The sequence below is a fragment of the Aquarana catesbeiana genome, linkage group LG09 (assembly GCF_042186555.1).
Source record: "Aquarana catesbeiana isolate 2022-GZ linkage group LG09, ASM4218655v1, whole genome shotgun sequence".
Taxonomy (NCBI): Eukaryota; Metazoa; Chordata; class Amphibia; order Anura; family Ranidae; genus Aquarana; species Aquarana catesbeiana.
The window spans coordinates 126,323,107-126,344,021 of NC_133332.1; the positions used below are offsets into that span (position 1 = coordinate 126,323,107).

The 20,915-nt window shown below is 43.2% G+C and overlaps 1 protein-coding gene across 4 annotated transcripts in view; it reads right to left on the minus strand.

The window, feature by feature from the left end:
- Window positions 1-20,915, minus strand: part of ATP11C (ATPase phospholipid transporting 11C (ATP11C blood group)) — a 273,446-nt gene that overhangs the window by 161,456 nt on the left and 91,075 nt on the right. For all 4 annotated transcript variants that reach the window (XM_073599256.1, XM_073599253.1, XM_073599254.1 and 1 more), the window contains exons 3-6: window positions 15,121-15,210; window positions 5,454-5,534; window positions 2,851-2,958; window positions 285-413 (exon numbers count right to left, since the gene is read on the minus strand). In XM_073599256.1, coding sequence (XP_073455357.1) covers window positions 285-413; window positions 2,851-2,958; window positions 5,454-5,534; window positions 15,121-15,210 — 408 coding nt within the window. The remainder of the gene's footprint in view (window positions 1-284; window positions 414-2,850; window positions 2,959-5,453; window positions 5,535-15,120; window positions 15,211-20,915) is intronic.

Consider the following 20,915-nt stretch of genomic DNA (forward strand, 5'->3'; position numbering starts at 1 on the left):
TTGGTTGTACAAGCTTCCGAGTGGTCCACTGTCAGCAAAGGTATACCAGTATTGAATTATCTTTGAGCAGGCAGATGACAGCCTACGCTTAAAAACACTGATGCATTGTGACTTTTTAATTCTAGCCTCCATTGAGACAAGTTTGAGATACCATTACTGGAAGTAGAACCAATAGAACAGTGGTTCCTGCGCCTATAACAATATGCTAGAGAAGCAAAAATAATTTGGCTTTGGATTATTATACCGGATGTACTAGAAAAATGATGAACATTCTGCTGAAATACCTTGAAGTTGGACTCTCCATCCAGACTGGCTGTAGTAACAGTACAGGTGCCATCAATGCAGCTGGAGGACAGCAAGATAAGATCACAAGGGAAAGTTTCATCGTCTCTCACTTCGACTATGTCACCAACCTTTAAAAAAAAAAGGAACATTCAAACTTGGCATTAGAGAAGATCAAAGACTGATGCACAGAATCACTGACTAAAGTAGATTTAACTTCATTCAGTTAAAACTGATGTACAGAGAATTTGCTGGTGACGTTTGCGAGAACTGTGAGAGGGTGGCAAGTGACCAAACACAACATCATCAACCCAACACTGACGTATTATCAGTACAGGGTGGACTAACCCTTTAAAGATTTACGCCAAACTCAAGGCAGGTATAAAATGCACAACTTAATGCAGCTCTGTATTTATTAATACGATCTTAAATGTATTTATTTTCATTTTAATCACAAACAATGCAAGAACCTGAACTTGGCTCAGCATCAGCCTCTTACAATTTACTGTACTGCAGAGCTCAGACTGGGGGAGGGAGAAGCAATACAAGGAGACAATTGATCTGCAGTGCAAGAAGCATGCTGACAGAACATGAGAGCAAGGTGACAGAGACCAGTGCATCAATGTCCAGTCACAGGGCAGGGGAGGGGCAAGACCCAAAACGGTTACTGAACTACAACAAGCAAAAAAGTTCTCCTTCACTGTCAGGCAGGGCTGTGTTGTATGGCTGAGCTAATTCAATTTCAGGACTCATTTAACAGAAATACAAATACTACACTATCTACGATATTGGTTTACATTCACCTGTAAGTCAATAATCCCCGGTTGACAGCTAAATATGCCAGGCAGGGATAAGTTGCTGGTTGTTAGGACACTGGCATGTGCCAGCTCCCGACAACCAGCTGAAAGTGGTCACATTGTAATATTACCACTACTAAATGTTTCACTCCACAATGCAGCTAGGTTCGCTTGGCTGATTACCCATTCGATCGGCTGTTTGCACAGGAAATCTCCATAGATGTACACATTGCAGAAGTCTCCATCATTATTTCCCATTAATCAAATGTTCTTAGCCTACAGCGTTGGACTGTTTTCTCGACTGGTGAATGCAAACTCTCATTACAGATGAGAAACAAGCATCTTTTGCTAGTATACGATAATCCAGAGGTCATATTATAGAGAAGACCCACAATGAAGAAGAAGCTATGGTCTGCTCACATTAAAAAAAATGGCCTGGTCATTAAGGGGGTAAATCCTTTTATTTTATTATTTTTTTTTTACACTTTTTTTTTTTTTCTTCATTTAACTTTATTACAATTAAAAGGGATGAACATCACTCCTTTTGATAGCTTGGGCAGTGATAGGTACTCTTTATGGAGAGATGGGGGTCTGTAGCTCTGATCTACCCCCAGCTCTCCAAGATTCAGTTGATCAAAAAGAGATCTGTTTGATTGGCCAATTCCCTGGCTGTACCAGCCAGGGAAAAAAAAGCACTAAGCCAGAAGTGAGGAAATCCTCATTGTTCCCAGCTTCATTCATCACTAACGAGATTGAGGAACAGATGTTCCTCCTCCTCCTCTGTGCACAGCCGATCTGACTTCTTGCAATGGTTCCGGGCTGCCCAGTGAAACTAGGGAGCCTGGGAATGGCGTTCAGAGGTGGGTGGCATCCTTCAGAGTGCTGTAAAAGTGATTGTTCAGTTGCTTGAATTACTTTTACAGTAAAGCCGATAGGTGGCTCTAAAAAACAATATCATGTTCATGGTTGCAGCTAAGATTTTAATATAACCACTTCCTTCCGAGGCCATTGATATATGGCATCTGGGCCGAAAGGGGTTAAAGTGGATGTAAACCCGACATTTTTTTTTTATGTCATAATGTAGAGTATAAGATTTCCTATCATTTGAGCCCAGTCTTGCCACAAAAAGTTAATCCAGCTCTGAGCAATCCTCTTTTATTGTTCAGTGAGATAAAACTTGACAAACAGAAAAACTTTGTCAAATCCTCCCCCTTGCTGTGAGTGACAGGTGATTTACATATCTCGTGCACTAGCCTAAGACAGGCATTGTTTTTTAATTCCCTCCCACTCCTTTCTTCAGAAGCTCTGCAAGGATTGGCTGTTCCACACCTCAGCATAATTTGGCATGCTGAAGTCATGTGGTTACTTTCCTGTCTTTTCACTGGATGTCAGAGATCATAGCAGAAGTTCAGTGTAAGAAACACACAGGAGAAAATGCATATTGACAAGGGGAGTGTAGAGGTGGGCGGGGAGTCTACTGACATCACGACTCCACCCACCGAGCTCCAGACAACAGACCCACCCACAGAATCTGCAGATTTTTGGGTCTCATAACAGACAGAGGGGAGACATTTGACAGGTAAAGATACATGCAGGAGGCATGTATATCCTTATAGATAACCACTATGGCAGTAGTATAGAAAGGATGACATTGGGTTTACATCCGCTTTAAACGGCTATCATCTAGGAAAATTCTAATTGACTTGTTGAACTGCTTCTGCAAAACTGAAAGAATTAGTGCTATCACTTAAAGTTTACATTAACCATTTACCTTAATTTTTTCGCTCTCTTTCTTGACACGCTTACAGTTCTCAATGATGTACACTGTGCTCTTATTAACCTCATTGTCAGCTCGATGTCTTAACCAATCTTCATAGCCCTGTCAGAAAAGTAAAGATATAATACATTTATCAAGAGCTTCATCTTGACAACTATTTTTAATCCAAACATCTACAGTATGTAGAGCAACAACATTTGCATATATTTCACTGAAACGGCACACAAAACCTTTATCTATGTGCTTACAGCACTGTATATTATTGCTAGTTTCCAGATAGACTTACGCAATGTTTATGCACATCAGTAAGAGATTTTTTCCCCATTTTTCCAGTTTATATTGGTGTATTAAAAAAATAAAAACAAACAAAAACGTACAGGTTTGTTACTTTTATTTCAATAAAATGGTTTAATACATGAAAGTGATACAAAATGTAGCGGGTGCGATATTTTAACCAAACCTTTTAGAGCACTGCTCAAAGATGTAAATCTAGCCTGCGATTCATGCTGCTAGCAGGTGCCGGTATCCTCAGAAGCTGATCTCGACTTGCTTTAAGGCATCATAGTGAAAAGGAACGGGACTTGGCATACCGAGGACAGCCGCAATCAATGGATGAATGAATGAAAAGCCTCTTCAGCCTGTCTCCTCCCAGGCCTTGGCCCTCTGAAGCATTTCTCTCCACCCACAGGGCTTAAATCGTACAGGTGGGAATGCAACACAGCTGTCAGGGTTCTATGTGTCGAGAGCAGCCATTGATAAACTGAACTTAATTATATAAATAATCAGCTGATGAAACACAGGAATAAAGGAAACACTAAAGGCATTGTCAGCTTGTCCAATATTGCTTAAAACGGAGGCACATGTGTAATGTAAATATTGACATATGAATGGACAATGTTCGATGTATCCTAACATCTGAAGCTCTAAAAAACTGCTTGCAGATGAAAAAAAATGCAGCTGAACATTGAATGAAAACGTTTTTCAAAACAAAATATTTTTCAAGTGTTTTTCCTTTTTATTTATAAAACACTCTACAATTAGGCCCTGGGGGTGGGGTGAAACGCGTCAGTGGCTCTCATTTATTCATCAATGTGGCTGTCCTGTGTGTGTGGTGTCCCATTCTTTTTCATTATGAGGAACAATATTTTGTTAGCTTGGATGCTTCAATGAGGTGGACTGAAATAGAGAATTTCTCTTAAGCTGGCCCACTGGCTGAAAAGAGAAAAAAAAAAAAAAAACACAACAGATAAATTCCTCCAGCCACACAAGCAAGGTGGATAAAGGAATCCTTGTTTTCTAAACAGCAGGACTCTCCTCTGTCAGAGTACATTGATCAGTGGATGCAACTACTAATCGACAATGTTTTCAAACAATCTCATTCGACAAAAGTCGATCTAACAATGGACTACTCTCAAACTGGAACAGCTATACATGGTTCAACAGGGACCAAATTTTGATCCATCTGTGAACTGCTTTGTTTCCTACTCCAGTGTAGGTGGTGACCGAGGCTGAAATTAAAGTGGTTGTAAACCCTTACAAACACACTTTTTGCTACAGGTAAGCCTATAATAAGGCTTACCTGTAGCTACCCTGGATATCTCCTAAACCTGAACGGTTTAGGAGCTATCCCCTGTATTTGCATGTGCCGATGTCATCTGCACATGCGCACTGAAGCAATGGCACGTACGTGTGTGCTGTTACCAGCAGCTCCCGCGCACATGCACAGGAGTGATAGAATCGCGGCTCCAAAAGGCTAACAGTTATATAGCTTTCTCCCCCCCCCCCCCCCCCTTTATTATGCTAAAGAAAAGGTTAAACAGCTCCAATTATGGTCATCTTTTCATTGCACTCATTAACTGTAGCAATTTCTAGCACGGTCATCCCAATATGTTTTAAGAGTTGGATTTACTTTCTAGAGTTTTACAGGGATGTTATTTCAACTAAGAAAATCTTTTCCACTGCGGTCACAGCAATGCACGAAAAAAAAAAAAAAACACTGGTGGAATAGTGTGTTAAAGTAGAAAAAGAAGCTATTTGATCCAGTCTTGATTGTTTCAAAAGAAGAACTCCAGCCAAGCAGCTAAAAACATAGCACTGAATTATTTATAAGTGAACACTTTTACCTCCCACAATGTAATTCTGTCTGGTCACTGGTTGATACAACCCACCCAATTATCCCCGAGGGTGACGTCACTGTTCAGAGCTGCCAGCACATTGCAGATTTTTCCTAAGCAGCAACTGCCACAAAGCCCAGTAACTGAAACATGTTGTTATTACAGTTTATGTCTAAAACCTGTTGTGTTCTTATTAATCCATATGCACTATATACCTCTACAGATCAAGAAGTTACTAATAAACCACACTGGCTACAGCTTGCAATCAAAGTCATACAAAATGTTATGCAATAAAAAATAAATTAAAAAAAAAAAAAAAAAAAGTTTTTTTAGCAGCTGCAGCAAAAGAGACCCAAAGATTGTAAAAGCTGCTCATTTAAATAATAATTTTCTATTTGAACACTATTGGTGAAGAAAGTTCCTCAGGATCCCCAGCATGCTGCAAAACATCCAAGATGAAACAAGCCTCAGTGAGTTCATTACCTGTTTGATAGCGGTTACTGTGATAACAAAAAAAAGAGGAAGGCCACTTGTTACTGGGCTTGTTGGTGTATCAACAATTGCCTAAGAAGAAAGGCACAAAAAGATCGTTAAAGAGATTACAAAAAACACTAAATAAAGACACTACAGCAGACTCCAAATTTCCCAGAAGATAAAATATGCACATCTTACAACACTGTAAATATTTGTTAGTTTTGGTTTAAAACATACAAAATACAGCAATATCTGAAAGTAATGTTTATATTGTTCATATGAGCACAAAGCCTGTGTGATTAAAGTTCACCACACACATTCCCATTTATCCCTACAATATCATTTAGGTCTAGCACAAACTATGCAGTGCAAAGGCCTGCTGACAGGATACACACTGAATCGCTAGTTTAGATCTTCCGGTTACAATGTTTTGGTAAGGGCTTGTTCATGCAGACACAGAAGTCCATACATTGTAGAAAAAAAATTTTTTGCTCATCGTAAAATCTATTAATGGCCTCCCTTCATTCTTGACCATAAGGATTATATAAGCGCCACCTACAGGAGTATGACACCAATAAGAAAAAGAACATCACTGCCTATGGGCAATCCTAGCTGATATAAACCCCCTCTCTGCTATAGGCAAGCCAGTTAATCAGAAAGCAGTACAAGAAACCCTGTAGGGGAAACAAGAATCCTCAAACAGCCGTCTGCAAAACCTTGCGACCAAAACAAGCATCTGAAGATGTAAAAACATCAACCTGATAAAAGGTTTGAACAGATGACCAAGTAACCACCTAGCAAACTTGAGACACAGATGCCTATGCCTGATGTCGGAATGCCCAAGAGGCACTAATCGGCCTGGTAGAGAGTGCCATAATGGGGAAAGGGAGGAGCCCAACCCTTAAGTCTGAACCACCGTCTGTGTGATCCAATAAGAAATGATGGCAAAGACTGCAGCCAGGCTTTTTTGTAGACTGTACGTGATCACAGAAGTTCCAGAAAGAAGCCATAGCAAACAGGTACATAGAAACTGCCTCGACCACGCCCAAGGAGTGCAGCACAACTTCCTTAGGGTGCAAAGGATGTAGACAGAGCAGGTAGGACAATGTCCTCATTCAGATTAAATAATCAGATACCACCTTTGGAATGGAAGAAGGACATGGACGGAGAATCACCTTATCAATCCCCTGCCCGGGTCCACGGTCGCCCATGCACATACTTAGGGACCAACCCAACATGACCACCCCCTAATCCACAAAAAATAGCCACTGCAAACGCAGGCAAAATGGCCGCAGGCCAAGACACACCAAGGATGGCTGCCATGGCTCCGGCAACCGCTACCCACAAATTGTTCAATCCCCTCAGAAGGAATAAACTCCGCTGGAGCCCAGAGTTAGGGTCCCCATCCCATAGCCACACAAGTAGAAACAGCAGGCAGACTCAAAGGCAAAAAGGTAAAGATGAAGGTGGCCGAGAAGTGAGGGGAGTGGGGGGGAGGAACTGACAGGAGAGACCCAAGGCCTGGAAGGGACTGCACAGTGCCAACCACCTCAGAAGTACCCATGCACCATACCACTGCTGAGGAAGAAGGGAGGCATCTACTTCCCACAGATTCACTTCCTACCAAGGTAGGGGGCTGTCGGACAAGGTAACACTGACACAGACTACAGGCACCTCGACAAATGTGCCCTCACTGGCTGCCTTGGCGCAGGATGCAGCCAACCCAGCTTGTAGCTGTCTGTGTGCGCTTGGTAGCCAGTCTGGGGTGACTACTGGATTTAGATTATCCAACCTGTTGTCCAGCCCCGATGTTGATTGAAGATCTATGCAGGAAAAAAATCTCAGGAAAAGAAAGAAGGAAAAAAGTATTGATTCATAGATCTCAGCAGGGAACTAAATCTTAGCTCTTTAAAAACTAGGCAGAAATAACTGGCTTGCCTATAGTGGGGGGGGGGGGGGTTGCCAGGTAGGAGTGTCCAAATTCAGTGCTGTGTTCTTTTTCTGCCTAGTGTCCTACTCCGGTAGGTGGCGCTACATAAACCCTATGGTCAGAAGAAAACCTATGTCCATCAACGAATGCAAGAGAAAAAGAGTATCTCTGCACCTAGGAGTCTCAGATAATGCATACAGTCCCAGGACAAATCAGTGACCGACTGCGGCTGTATGCGTATAACCTCACATCTGAACATACAGGGATGTGTATCCTTGGGCACAGACTGTTATTAGGCCGTTCATTTGTAACTGTACGCATTTAGATGCTTGGATGTGCGGTTACCAGCACACAACAGCAGCTTGTCATTGATTTGTGTGCTGAGAATCTTGAAGAGGAACCCCGCCAAAATATTAAAAAAAAAAAAAAATCCCAGCCCCCCACCCTAGATGAATGAGTATTGGGGTACCCATTCACCTAAAAAAAAAAAAGTGTCAAAAATAAACAGACTACACATGTTTTTAAAATATTTTATTAAGGCAGCTCCAGCTCTTCTCCCTCTTCTGGTCCTTCTTCCCTCTCCAGTTCTCCTCCTCTCTGCACTGTCTTCTCCCGGTAAAAGAGCGAGAAGACCCGGCAAAAGAGCCAAAAGACAGCGGAGACAGTTGAACCAGAGAGGGGAGAAGGGCCGGCAGAGGGAGAAGACGTTGCGAGGAGAGGGAGAAGGGCCGGAGCTGCCCCAATAAAATACTTTAAAAACCTGTGTAGCTTGTTTATTTTTGACTTTTTTTTTTTTTTTTGGTGAATGGGTGGGGGGGGGGGGGTCAGGAAGAGGCCCTTGTCCTCAGCAACCTGGTGCCCCCACCCCATGTTGAGGGCATGTGGCCTGGTATGGTCCGGGGGGGGGGCGCGCTGGCTCGTATGGTCTGGATCTGGGGGGGGGGGGACCCCACGCCATTTTTATGGGGTGTGGGGGTTTCCCTTAAAATCCACACCAGGCCGAGGGGTCTGGTATCGTTTTGGGGGGAAACCTCACGCAATTTTTTTTTTTTCTGGCGGGGCTCCCCTTCAAGATTCTCAGCACACAAATCACACCACAAGTCGGATCATCTTGGTCCGACTTCTGGTGCGACTTCTATTCAAATCAATGGACTCCCATAGGAAACCACTGATTTTGAATAGAGGCAGAGAAATACAGCGTTAAGCCTTGTTAAACCGCGTTTAACACCCTTTACTGGCGTCTGGAGTTTTTACAGCTCTAGCGCTGAAGCCTCAGAACGCACTGGTCCTGGGTTTTTTTTTTTAGCTTAAAAACGCCAATGCCTATTACAAAACACCAGGGTGTGTATGAGGCCATAGAATAACATGGAGTGACATTTTTAAGCTGCAAAAAAATAAAAAAAAAAAGCTAAAAAATGCAGCTGTAAAAGCGTCCTTGTATATGAGGCCTAATCATCATCTTTGGTGTGCAGTGACCACAACTTCTTATGCAGGACATTTTCACAACGGTGGTAATTATTTTGACAGAAATGTCATGACCATAGATGAACACAAGAGCAGCCTTATCTCATTTGTGGAATACATAGGGGTGTCAGCACTTAAAACAAATATCTCAGATTTAGGTAGATGCCGTTTAAGCAGTTTCCAAGTGTCCAATATCTTTCTGGTACAACCTCCATACTGAAGTTCCTAGGTTTACACATCTGACACTTTATTTATAGGGGGTTTCACTCTCCTTGATGGGATTTTTAGTTTACTGTATTGGAGGATACATGGGAAGAAGTAGGAACATCCAAAAGGCGATTTGAAGGAAATCCTGCATCCATTGTGGGCAAAATTTGAGCTATGAACTGTAGCACAAAAGTCTTACCATCAGAGCCCTACAAAGATATTGGAAACCATGTGGTGACTCATTCTATGATTCTCCACCTCTAACTAAACTGCTTAAAGTCTAACTCCACTTTTATTGAGAAAAAATAAATAAATCATTCCCCTCTGGGTGATCTATGTGTTGCAGAATCCTACCTTTTGTTATTCTGAAGAAACAGCTGTTGATCTGTGTTCATGTGTAACTCTAATGAGGAAAGGCAGGGTCTGCATCCCTTTAGACGCAATTTACTTTTGGGAGCACCTCGCCAAAAAAATTGCATTTTTGTTGCAGGAGATGCCCAAAAATCTGACTTGTATCTTACTGCAAACTTTTGGAAAAATCATTAGGCCAATCACAAAAGAAGGGAATTACATTTCTGGGGGCGTTCTGTACACCATCTGTGTACTGAACGCCTTCAGGTTGCCATATTGCATTATACAGTAAGGTACAGCACTGTAGAGTGAAAAGGAAAGATATTTTTTAAGAACATTAAATTCAAATATAACTTGTTTTGCAAGTGTATATAGTAGATTATTTTTATTTGCTTTTCTCCCACGAAAGTGGAGTTGCCCTTTAAGGCCTCAGTCACACAGGCCTACCAATCCAAACACCTGTGCAGATGGCCGCCTTCATGCACATGAGATGCACAGTTGTTTTGTGTATTTACATGCAGGCAGTCCCCTTCACATGTATTGGGACACAGAGGCTGTACAGACACTGCCGCTGGTCCCAATTGGACAGTGAATGAGGCCTTAAAGTGGTTATTTTGTTCTTGTATATGGAGGAGGAAAGATACGAAAACTTTACAGGATACTAAAATTTACGTACTCCTTATTAAAACACAATGTTAAAAGAGAAATTTCAGGTTTGGTATATTCCTACTGCTTGGACCTATGTAGCGATGTATAGACCCATACCTGGCCGATGCCCCTGGAAGCAGGAAATCAATCAAGCAGACATCTCTACTATAGTGATCCCCACTTGCTTTTGGGTCTCACACTAAGCAGATGCCCCGATGCATTTTTTGAATAAATGCAAAGAATTCTCTGATTGGATGAGGTGGAGAGCGTGACATTACCACCCCACCTGTCCACCACTTCCAATCAGAGAACGCTTTGCATTAATTCAGAAAATGCACAGTATTCTCTGAATGGTGCCCATGCTGAGCACCCCACCTCATGTGTTCAGAATGCAGAAGAGCAGCCACTCGACTTGGGACCTGGAAGCAAGTGAAGATCAATAGAGTAGCAGTGTCTACTTCAATGATTTCAAGCTTATAGGGGCATTGGCCAGGTATGGTATATGCAGCGTTACATTGCTCCAAGCTGGACCAATACAACTATGTAGAACATGCCGACGCATAGACTTATTCTTTTTTGCCTGTATTTTTTTGCCTGTATGTGTCCAAGCTGGACCAATATAACTGTGTATAAAATAGCCATACCTGGAATTCTTCTTTAATGTATAAAATAAAATATTTTTGCTCACAAGATGACCATGTTATAATTAAAGGGAAAATCTATCCAAATCTTGTAAAAAGTTACAGATGGAGGCAAGTTAGCTGAATCATCCAATGGCTTCTTATATTTCTCTTGGCAGCTGCAGTGGTGAGATCTCCCCTGCTAAGAGTCCTAATACAGTACCTCACAAAAGTGAGTACACCCCTCACATTTTTTGTAAATATTTTCATATATCTTTTCATGTGATAACACTGAAGAAATGTCACTTTGCTACAATGTAAAAGTAGCGAGTGTACAGCTTGTATAACAGTGTAAATTTGCTGTCCCCTCAAAATAATTCAACACACAGTCATTAATGTCTAAACCGCTGGACAAAAGTGAGTACACCCCTAAGTGAAAATGTCCAAATTGGGATCAATTAGCCATTTTTCCTCCCAGTGTCATGTGACTCATTAGGGTTACAAGGTCTCAGGTGTGAATGGGGAGCAGGTGTGTTACATTTGGTGTTAATCGCTCTCACACTGGTTACTGGAAGTTCAACATGGCACCTCATGGCAAAGAACTCTGAGGATCTGAAAAAAATAATTGTTGCTCCACATAAAAATGGCCTAGGCCAGTGATGGCGAACCTTGGCATCCCAGATGTTTTGAAACTACATTTCCCATGATGCTCAACTACACTGCAGATTGAATGAGCATCATGGGAAATGTAATTCCAAAACATCTGGGGTGTCAAGGTTCGCCATCACTGGCCTAGGCTATAAGAAGATTGCCAAAACCCTGAAACTGAGCTGCAGCACGGTGGCCAAGACCATACAGCAGTTTAACAGGACAGGTTCCACTCAGAACAGGCCTGGTCATGGTCGAACAAAGAGGTTGAGTGCACCTGCTCAGCTTCATATCCAGAGGTTGTCTTTGGGAAATAGATGTACGAGTGCTGCCAAGGTTGAAGGGGTGGGGGGTCAGCCTGTCAGTGCTCAGACAATACGCCGCACACTGCATCAAATTGATCTGCATGGCTGTCATCCCAGAAGGAAGCTTCTTCTAACCTCTTCTAAAGACATGCACAGTTTGCTGAAGACAAGCAGACACTTAGGACATGAATTACTAGAACCATGTCCTGTGGTCTGATGAGACCAAGATAAACTTATTTGGTTCAGATGGTGTCAAGCGTGTGTGGCGGCAACCAGGTGAGGAGTACAAAGACAAGTGTGTCTTGCCTACAGTCAAGCATGGTGGTGGGAGTGTTATGATCTGGAGCTGCATGAGTGCTGCCAACACTGGGGAGCTACAGCTCATTGAGGGAACCATGAATGCCAGCATGTACTGTGACATACTAAGGCAGAGCATGATCCCCTATCTTCAGAGACTGGGCTGCAGGGCAGTATTCCAACATAACGACCCCAAACACACCTTCAAGATGACCACTGCTTTGCTAAAGAATCTGAGGGTAAAGATGATGGACTGGCCAAGCATGTCTCCAGACCCAAACCCTATTGAGCATCTGTGGGGCATCCTTAAACAGAAGGTTGAGCAGCGCAAGGTCTCTAACATCCACCAGCTCCGTGATGTCATCATGGAGAATTGGAAAAGGACTCCAGTGGAAACCTGTGAAGCTCTGGTGAACTCCTTACCCAAGAGGGTTAAGGCAGTGCTGGAAAATAATGGTGGCGACACAAAATATTGACACATTGGGCCCAATTTGGACATTTTCACTTAGAGGTGTACTCACTTTTGTTGCCAGCGGTTTAGACATTAATGGCTGTGTGTTGAATTATTTTGAGGGGACAGCAAATTTATACTGTCGTACAAGCTGTACACTCACTATGTTACATTGTAGCAAAGAGTCATTTCTTCAGTGTTGCCACATAAAAAGATATAATAAAATATTTACAAACATGTGAGGGGTATACTCACTTTTGTGAGATACTGTATTCCCATATCAGATGCTGTAAGGTCCAAAAGACAAATTGAGGCCATGTCAATATACCCACAGTAGATGGTCAACAATAAAGATTTCAAAAGTTTTTAGCTTTAACGCTATGTGCAGAACAGATCAACGCTGGCTCAACACAAGTGCAAGAAGAAAACAATTCGTATTTTTGTGTCTTCTATGCCCTGTTCACACCACAATGCTGTGTTAAGGTGGGTTCCGTCCGTAGCATATAAAAATACAGGCATACTGCGTTTTTTTTTTTTCACACCGCTCTTCACGTCAGCGTATCTCACTGTTGTGGTGCATAGAGATGAATTAAGTGTAATTTTGTTATAAGGCTAGGTTCACATCTGTGAAGAGATGGGTGTATTCCCCAAAACACTGAATGCAGTTTCCCGCAAGGTGCAAAATGAATGGGCTGCTGCGCCAGTGCAAACACGGCTCTCAGTGCCGTCTAGATTTGAAACTAGCCTAATGCAACAAAAACGTTAATGCACGACTCCTTCCTTTACCACTCTTAAGCCCCATACACACGATAGGACTTGGTACAAACTTTCCCTTGGATTTTTGTACAAAGGGCGTTGCCCAAAAGTTTGTCTTGCATACAGATGACAGGACTTTTCCAGCCAACTTTCACCAAATCACATGGTTTTTCAGCTCTTTACCACCACCCTTTGGTCAACTTCTTTATTGTATTCTGATATTGTGTCAATCTCGCCACTTTTATTGGCGAGATTGACACCTTGCGAGCTGGGTTCACACTGGTGCGGGGATCCGAGTTGGATCCCCGCCAATACCAGGCACTGTGTTTGGTATGAATCTTGAGGGGAACTCCACACCAAATTTTAAATAAAAAACCGGCATGGGTTCCCCTCCAGGGGCATACCAGGCCCTTAGATCTGGTATGGATTTTAAGGGTAACCCCCTACGCCAACAAAACGGCGTGGGGGTCCCCCCAAAATCCATACCAGACCCTTATCGGAGCACGCAGCCTGGCCGGTCAGGAAAGGGGGTGGGGACGAGCGAGCGCCCCCCCCCTCCTGAGCCGTACTAGGCCGCATGCCCTCAACATGGGGGGGGTGGGTGCTTTGGGGGAGGGGGGCGCCCTGCGGGCCCCCCCACCCCAAAGCACCTTGTCCCCATGTTGATGAGGAAAAGGGCCTCTTCCCGACAACCCTGGCCGTTGGTTGGCGGGGGGCTTATCGGAATCCGGGAGCCCCCTTTAATAGGATGACATGACCACGCCCCCTTATGACCTCACAGTCCCAGCATGCCCCGGAACTGTGATGTCATAGGGGGGCGGGGTCCCCGCCTATATAAGTCCGTTGCGGAGCGCTCAGAGAGCATTCCAGCTGGAGAGAGCATCGTGTCAACATCTCTGGAAGAGAAGAGGGGAGAAGACGATCCAGAAGTCCGGGCCACCGCTGGCAAAAGAGCGGCAGAAGATAGCGGTGGAGCTGGCAGAGGATGCGGACACCGGGAGAAAACACCAGGGAGACCGCCGAAGTCGGAAGAAGACCCCCGAAGTCGGAAGAAGACCCCGGAGCTGCCTAATAAATTACTTTAAAAACCTGTGTACTGTGTTTTTTATTGACACTTTTTTCCCTAGGTGAATGGGTAGGGGTATGATGTACCCCATACTCATTCACATAGGGTGGGGGGCCGGGATCTGGGGGCCCCCTTATTAAAGGGGGCTCCCGGATTCCGATAAGCCCCCTGCCCGCAGACCCCAACAATCAATGGCCAGGGTTGTCGGGAAGAGGCCCTTGTCCTCATCAACATGGGGACAAGGTGGTTTGGGGGGCCCAGCCCCCCATGTTGAGGGCATGCGGCCTGGTACGGCTCAGGAGGGGGGGGGGGGGGCGCGCGCTCGCTCGTCCCCACCCTCTTTCCTGACTGGCCAGGCTGCGTGCTCGGATAAGGGTCTGGTATGGATTTTAGGGGGACCCCCACACCGTTTTTTCGGCGTGGGGGTTACCCTTAAAATCCATACCAGACCGAAGGGCTTGGTATTCTCCAGAGGGAAATTCCCTCTCGCGCCCGCCGCAGTAGGAAAATGTGTTTTTCCTATTGCAGCTAGCTCGAGATTTACAGTACCCTGCCGCCGAGAACCAGCGCGATCCGATCGCACTGGAAACATTCTCGCGGCTGCGTACTGTAGTTTGTACAAAGGTCCGATGGCTTTGTGTACACACGATCGGACTTTTGTTGCCGGAAAGTTTGTCCGTTCGCACAGCCAACAAAAGTCCGATGGAAACTGAAAAAGTTTGTCCGATGGAGCGTACACACGGTCGGATGTTGCTCCAAAACAGCTAATTTGCATGTTTGTTGTCAAGAAGTCCGATCGTGTGTACGGCCCTTTACACAACGGGCACTGGTCTGCATGTTAAAATGGCCTATTTTAGCATGCAGGCTGGTGTGAACAAGTCCTAAATCATGCTGTACATTTAACCATATAAAGATCCAAACAAGAATACTTACCTGTACTAAGAAGATTATAAGAAAATAAAAGTTTGCAATTCTTCTGAACTGCTCAAACAGGTTTTTTGGAATAAAGTTCCACACAGTGTACTGCAAGAGAAAAAACACAAGACTTACAATGACTTTCTAAACATAGAACTATGGCCTTCAATTAAAAAAAAAAATTAAAATTATATAATAATAATAAAAAATAAATATATTATATATATATATATACACACATATACACACACACACAGTAGGCCATAAATTATTAGTTGTCTTGTAGTCCCACAAATATCTGTTCCTACCAGTGAAATCCACCTAATGTAGCTTATGTTGATAGTGGGGCAACAATGCTGCATTGCTCCTGAATGCAGAGCAGAGTCGCCTACTTGCATTGCAGCGGGATGAAAAAAAAAAAAAGTTGCAGGGGGCATGGCTATCAGCATTGTCACTGCTGATTCACCAGCCTGTACACTTTTAGGCCTCTTGCACACTGCAGCTTGAATAAGCTCATTACAGCTTTTTTTTTGTTTTTGTTTTAACTGAGCTAAATTACAGCCCCATGTATTGTAATATGCCTATGCACACAAGCACATAAACAAGTGCTGTGCATTCTTTATATAAATAAATCTGCTTTTTTGTCAGTAACTTACGCCTCTTGCGTGCAAATATGCACAAAATACCCATTTACATATTTTGCAGGAGGAGAACGCGTGATTACATTTTTCGCATGTGCGTGAAAATGCGCAAACGCATATACACGAAAATGCATACAAAAAAAAAAAAGTAGATGCTCAAACAGAAGTATCATGTGCAAGAGGCCCTAGATAATATTTCTAAATCTGGAATTATACGTACACTAAATATTTTTTTATGCCTGTATTATGACTAAAGTTCATCTGTAAAGCTTATATACCTACAGTACATACTTTACATATACTTTATTGCCATTCTTCGTGAAAAGCTCAATCTAGAGAGTAGAATAATAATAATAATAATAATAATTTTAAAAAAAATCTCCATGGCATTCTTGTAAACTAGACCAAGACTCCAGATGATATCTGGATATCCAGGCACAATCTACAGTGGCAAGAACCCCTTGGAATTACCTGGTTTTATGCAGCGATTTGCCATATAAAAAAAAAAAAAATGTGATCCAATACTCATCCTATAAACATTATCAAGTCACAAAAATAGACAAACACAATGTGCTTAAAGCGGATAACACACAAACAGTTCTAATTTCTAATGTCTTCACTGAACACACCCAGTAAACAATCACAGCGCTGAAGAAAAAAAAAGTATGTGAACCCCTGGCGTTAATAGCAGGATGAACCTCCTGTGGCAGCAAGGACTTCAAGCAAGCACTTTCGGTAGCTCTGGATCAGACCTGCACAACGTTCAAGAGACATTTTTGACCATTCCTCTTTACAAAACTGCTTCAGCTCAGACACATTTGTAGAATGTCTGGTGTGGACAGCTCTCAAGGTCATTCCACAGCATCTCTATGGGAATAATGTCTGGACTGACTGTGCCATTCCAAAAAAGCCACTTTTTCAAGCCTTTAACTGTTACTCATGGGTTCTTTACCTCATTGAGGATTCTACGCCGTGCCTTAGGAGTCATCTTGGCTGGGCGTACACTTCTAAGAATAGCCACTGTACTAAACTGTCTCCGTTTATACACTATTTGTCCAACTATTGACTGATGGATTGCTTTATATCCTTTTCCAGTCTTATGCAGATCAACTACTCTTGATCATAGGTATTCAGAGAGCTCTATTTGTTTTTTGTACGGTTCACATCAGTAGATGCCCCTTATGAACAGCCATCTTAAAATGTTTGTGTGTCTTTTACCAATCAAAGTAGCGCTAAAGCACACCTCCAAATTAGTTTCATTAACTGGAATCCATGTGTGCAAACTACTAACTCCAATTAGTCCATGGGTTCACTTACTTTTTCCTCAAACACTGAATGTTTACTGGGTGTGTTCAATAAAGACATGAGAAATGAGAGGTTTGTGTGTTATCAACTTAAAGAGGAAGTAAACCCTAGTGGGTTTTACTTCCTCTTTATTTCACTGTAAAGGTAAAGCATAATGGGCTACTATGCATTGCATAGTAGCCCATTATGTGTCACTTACCTGACAGCGAAGCCCACACTGTCGCCGTTGTCCCCATGGGCAGGGAGCTTCCATCTTCGCCCTTCCTCCTTCCGGGGCCACGAACTCCGGCTCTGTGACTGGCCGGAGTCATGTGACGTCACTCCCGCGCATGCGCACGTGAGCCGCCAGTCACGGCATGACCCCTATTAGAAAAACGACACGGTGTGCCCTAGTCATCGGCGCTCGACTTTTTAGTAAATCATTCCTAAACCGTGGAGGTTTAGGAGAAATTTCAAGCACCTACAGGTTATGCCGTGTACACACGAGCGGACTTTCGACGGACTGAACTCCGAAGGACTTTTTGTCGAACTTTCGACGGAGTTCCGATGTAGTTCCGACACAACATCACACCAAAGTCCGACTGATTAGAACGTGATGAGGTACGACCGGACTAGAGTAAGGAAGTTCATAGCTAGTAGCCAATAGCTGCCCTTGCGTCGTCGTTTGTCCGTCGGACTAGCATACAGACGAACTGATTTTTCGACCGGACTCAAGTCCGTCGGAAAGATTTGAAACATGTTCTATTTCTAAAGTCCATCTGATTTTGAGACAGCAAAGGTTCGATGAAGCCCACACAGGATGGATTTGTCCGGCAGATTTGTTCCGTCAGACCTTTGCTGTCGAAAAGTCGAGTGTGTATGTAGTGTGTACACGGCATAAGCCTTAATAGAGGCTTACCTGTAGGTAAAAGTGGTTGTACAGGGTGTACAACCACTTTAAGCACATTGTTTTTGTCTATTATTGTGACTCAAGTCTAGTACGCAAGGGCAAAATATCAGCTGGTAACTGTCCGACACTCGGCCCATGTACAAAGCAGCCTGTTGGGCTTCTGTAGAACGGGCATGCCAGAAAAATAATTTGCCAATCGGCAGTTTTTTTTTCAAGCAGCCCACTGGGGCTGACGAAAACTCAATGTGTACCAGATCACATTTTTTTTTAATTACTGCAATGTACTACAGATGTCAGAAAAGGTCTTTCTGACCAGGTGCGCATATTCGCTGGGCTTGTGTCTAAAAGGTATTGAAATGGAAGGTCAGAATAACACAGTGTTAACTTGCATGTTCAGAAGGAGGTCAACAATTATGGTTGCCTGCATCGCTCACATAACAGGTTTACTTTAATTTTGTGAAGCAGAGTTTGGCTTATGTACTTCAAAAGACAGCAAATACATTGTTTTTCTACCATGAAAAAAAGGCTTGTCTCCTACTATATCTTATATGACAGCTGAAAATCTGATAGGCTATTATTAAAACTGCTTTAATGCTGCAGAGCACTTTACATGCAACAAAAATAAATGATTTTGCCCGCAATCAATGTAGGCACAGCACTTAGTGACCCCACATGTCGAAATGGATGGACATACTCGGCATGCAAATTTGCTTTCTCAATGCCAGAAATGCACTGATAAAATTAGAACACTACCAAGCACAAAGCTTTCAAAGAACCTGAAGGGAAAGTATATTGTGTTACTGGGGGGGAACATTTCCAGTTACTAAAGCTAAACTCGGTGCAATCAGCAAATACTTAGTTGATATATAATATTTATTGTATTTGTATTCTGTTCAGCCAGTCAAGTGATAGATAGACCTCTGCCAGACAGCACAACCAGGTCTTGGACACTGCAGTTAGGAAGTATATTATTCCAGAACACCAAGTCTGCTGCCTGGCATTTAATGATAGAGCAGGAGTCTAATCAAATCTATGAAAATATGTTTGCTGTATGATCTTAAGTAACTGCTCCATATTTTCTGAACATAATTTATTATTTGTAGGTGAGGATTTGTAGATTAAACCTGTAGTGGCTTTCTCTATGTCAGATCCAATTAACACCCTTAGTGAGTGGTTGCTAATATACCAGCATGTCCATCATAATGGATTACATTCGTTTTAGTGTAGGGAACATTAACTGAAGGTTAACGTTAAAGGTCTATTAACATTTACGCTGGCATTTTGAGATCAATTTTGAGTGTCATGGCAAAGGCTGTTAATACTTATGTACATGTGATTTTTTTTTTTTGTTTTTTTTGTTTTTTTAATAAATTTGCAAAGATTTCAAAAAACTTCTTTCACGTTGTCTTTGTGGGGTATTGTTTGTAGAATTTTGAGGAAAATAATTAGGTTAATCCATTTTGGAATGATTAGGGTCTGTGTTGATCAGGAGGCGAGGGAGGAGCCGGATGTGGGTGTCGGGATAGAGTGGACGCCAAGCCCGTCCTGTGTCCGTGCTGCACGAGTCCTCCCGACATGCTTCCGATCGGGGACGAGGCGGCATAGCCCCCCACCCGCACCTCCGTGATCCCCTGTATGTGACCTCACACTTGGACCCCCCCTCGGCCGAGGAAGACGGCAGATGTCCGGGCAAGCAGACCAGAAAGCCGAGGAACGGCTCATATGAGTACACAGCACTGCTGCAGGAAGGAGAGCAGAGCGGCAGAGTGGTAGTAAGCAGGAAGAAAACAGCTGAGAGCAGCGGTGAATGCTTATCCCGGACCTCTAGCAATCTGCTGGAGGTAAAAGACATCTGGTTACCTTGATAGTTGGCAGGTTCTGTCCGTTGATGAGGTGGTCAATCTGTCCCGGGTGAGTGTGGGTGCTTTTGTTTGAATAACGGGCATAAAGCCCATAGGAATGCATTGTTGTAGCATAGGATACTGGGATATGCTGCACACAGAACATAAATACATTGTGAAATATATGGGGAATACAGTTGCATCAGAATGAGATTGGAAATATATTGCGGACTGTTTTGCAACTGAAAGGACCCTAAGTCTTATTAATTTCCTCGCACAACACACCGCATTAACCGGTACCTTCTCACCTATGGTTAATTAAGTGGAGGCTGTATAGAAGGATAAATGGTGCTCCCCCAGTTGGGGATTTGAACTGTATGTCCAGCAGGACTGTAACGTGTACATAACGGACGGACCGTATGCCAGTATAAGCGAAGGAGAGGGTAGCGGATAATATATACAGGTAGACAACTCACGCAAGCAGGTTTCCTTTCCCCCCCTCAGAATAACCAACAGCTGAATAGTGGGGGAACGATTGGACGCGATAGATAGCGAACTGGGCTATAGGTATCTCAACAGTTAGGAGATAGGGGGAAATGAGGGGTAAAGTTGAGCGAGGGGCTCCAGGCAATCCTCCTAGAGTAAGCTCAAGCCCAGGGACCATTAAAAAATATATGACCCAAGAAGGAGTTAAAGAAAGCCCTGGGGTATCGTCAGGAACCAAAAACAAAGTAACTGAGAGCTCACAGAAGAACGGAGCAAAGAAGCAACTAGTAGTCTCAGATAACGCGGCAGGAGGAAGCGAGACGCCACTAGACGAATCCACAATGGATACTCGACAAAAAAACAGCTACCAACTAAAGATGAAATGGCGGAAATGTTTGCGAAACTGGAAGCGTCAATAAAAGGCGAAATCGCAGCGCTGCACGAAGGTATGAACCATTTATTGCATAGGGTGGAGGTCACGGAAGACAGTCTAGCCACACAGGGAGAAGAGATTAAAAAGCTTAAAGCACAGATGGCCGAGATGTAAAGGGACCAAAGAGATTTACAATATAAAATCGAGGACCAGGAAAATCGAAATCGAAGAAAAAAAATCTTCGAATCAGAGGTCTACCGGAGACAAGAGGGGAAAAT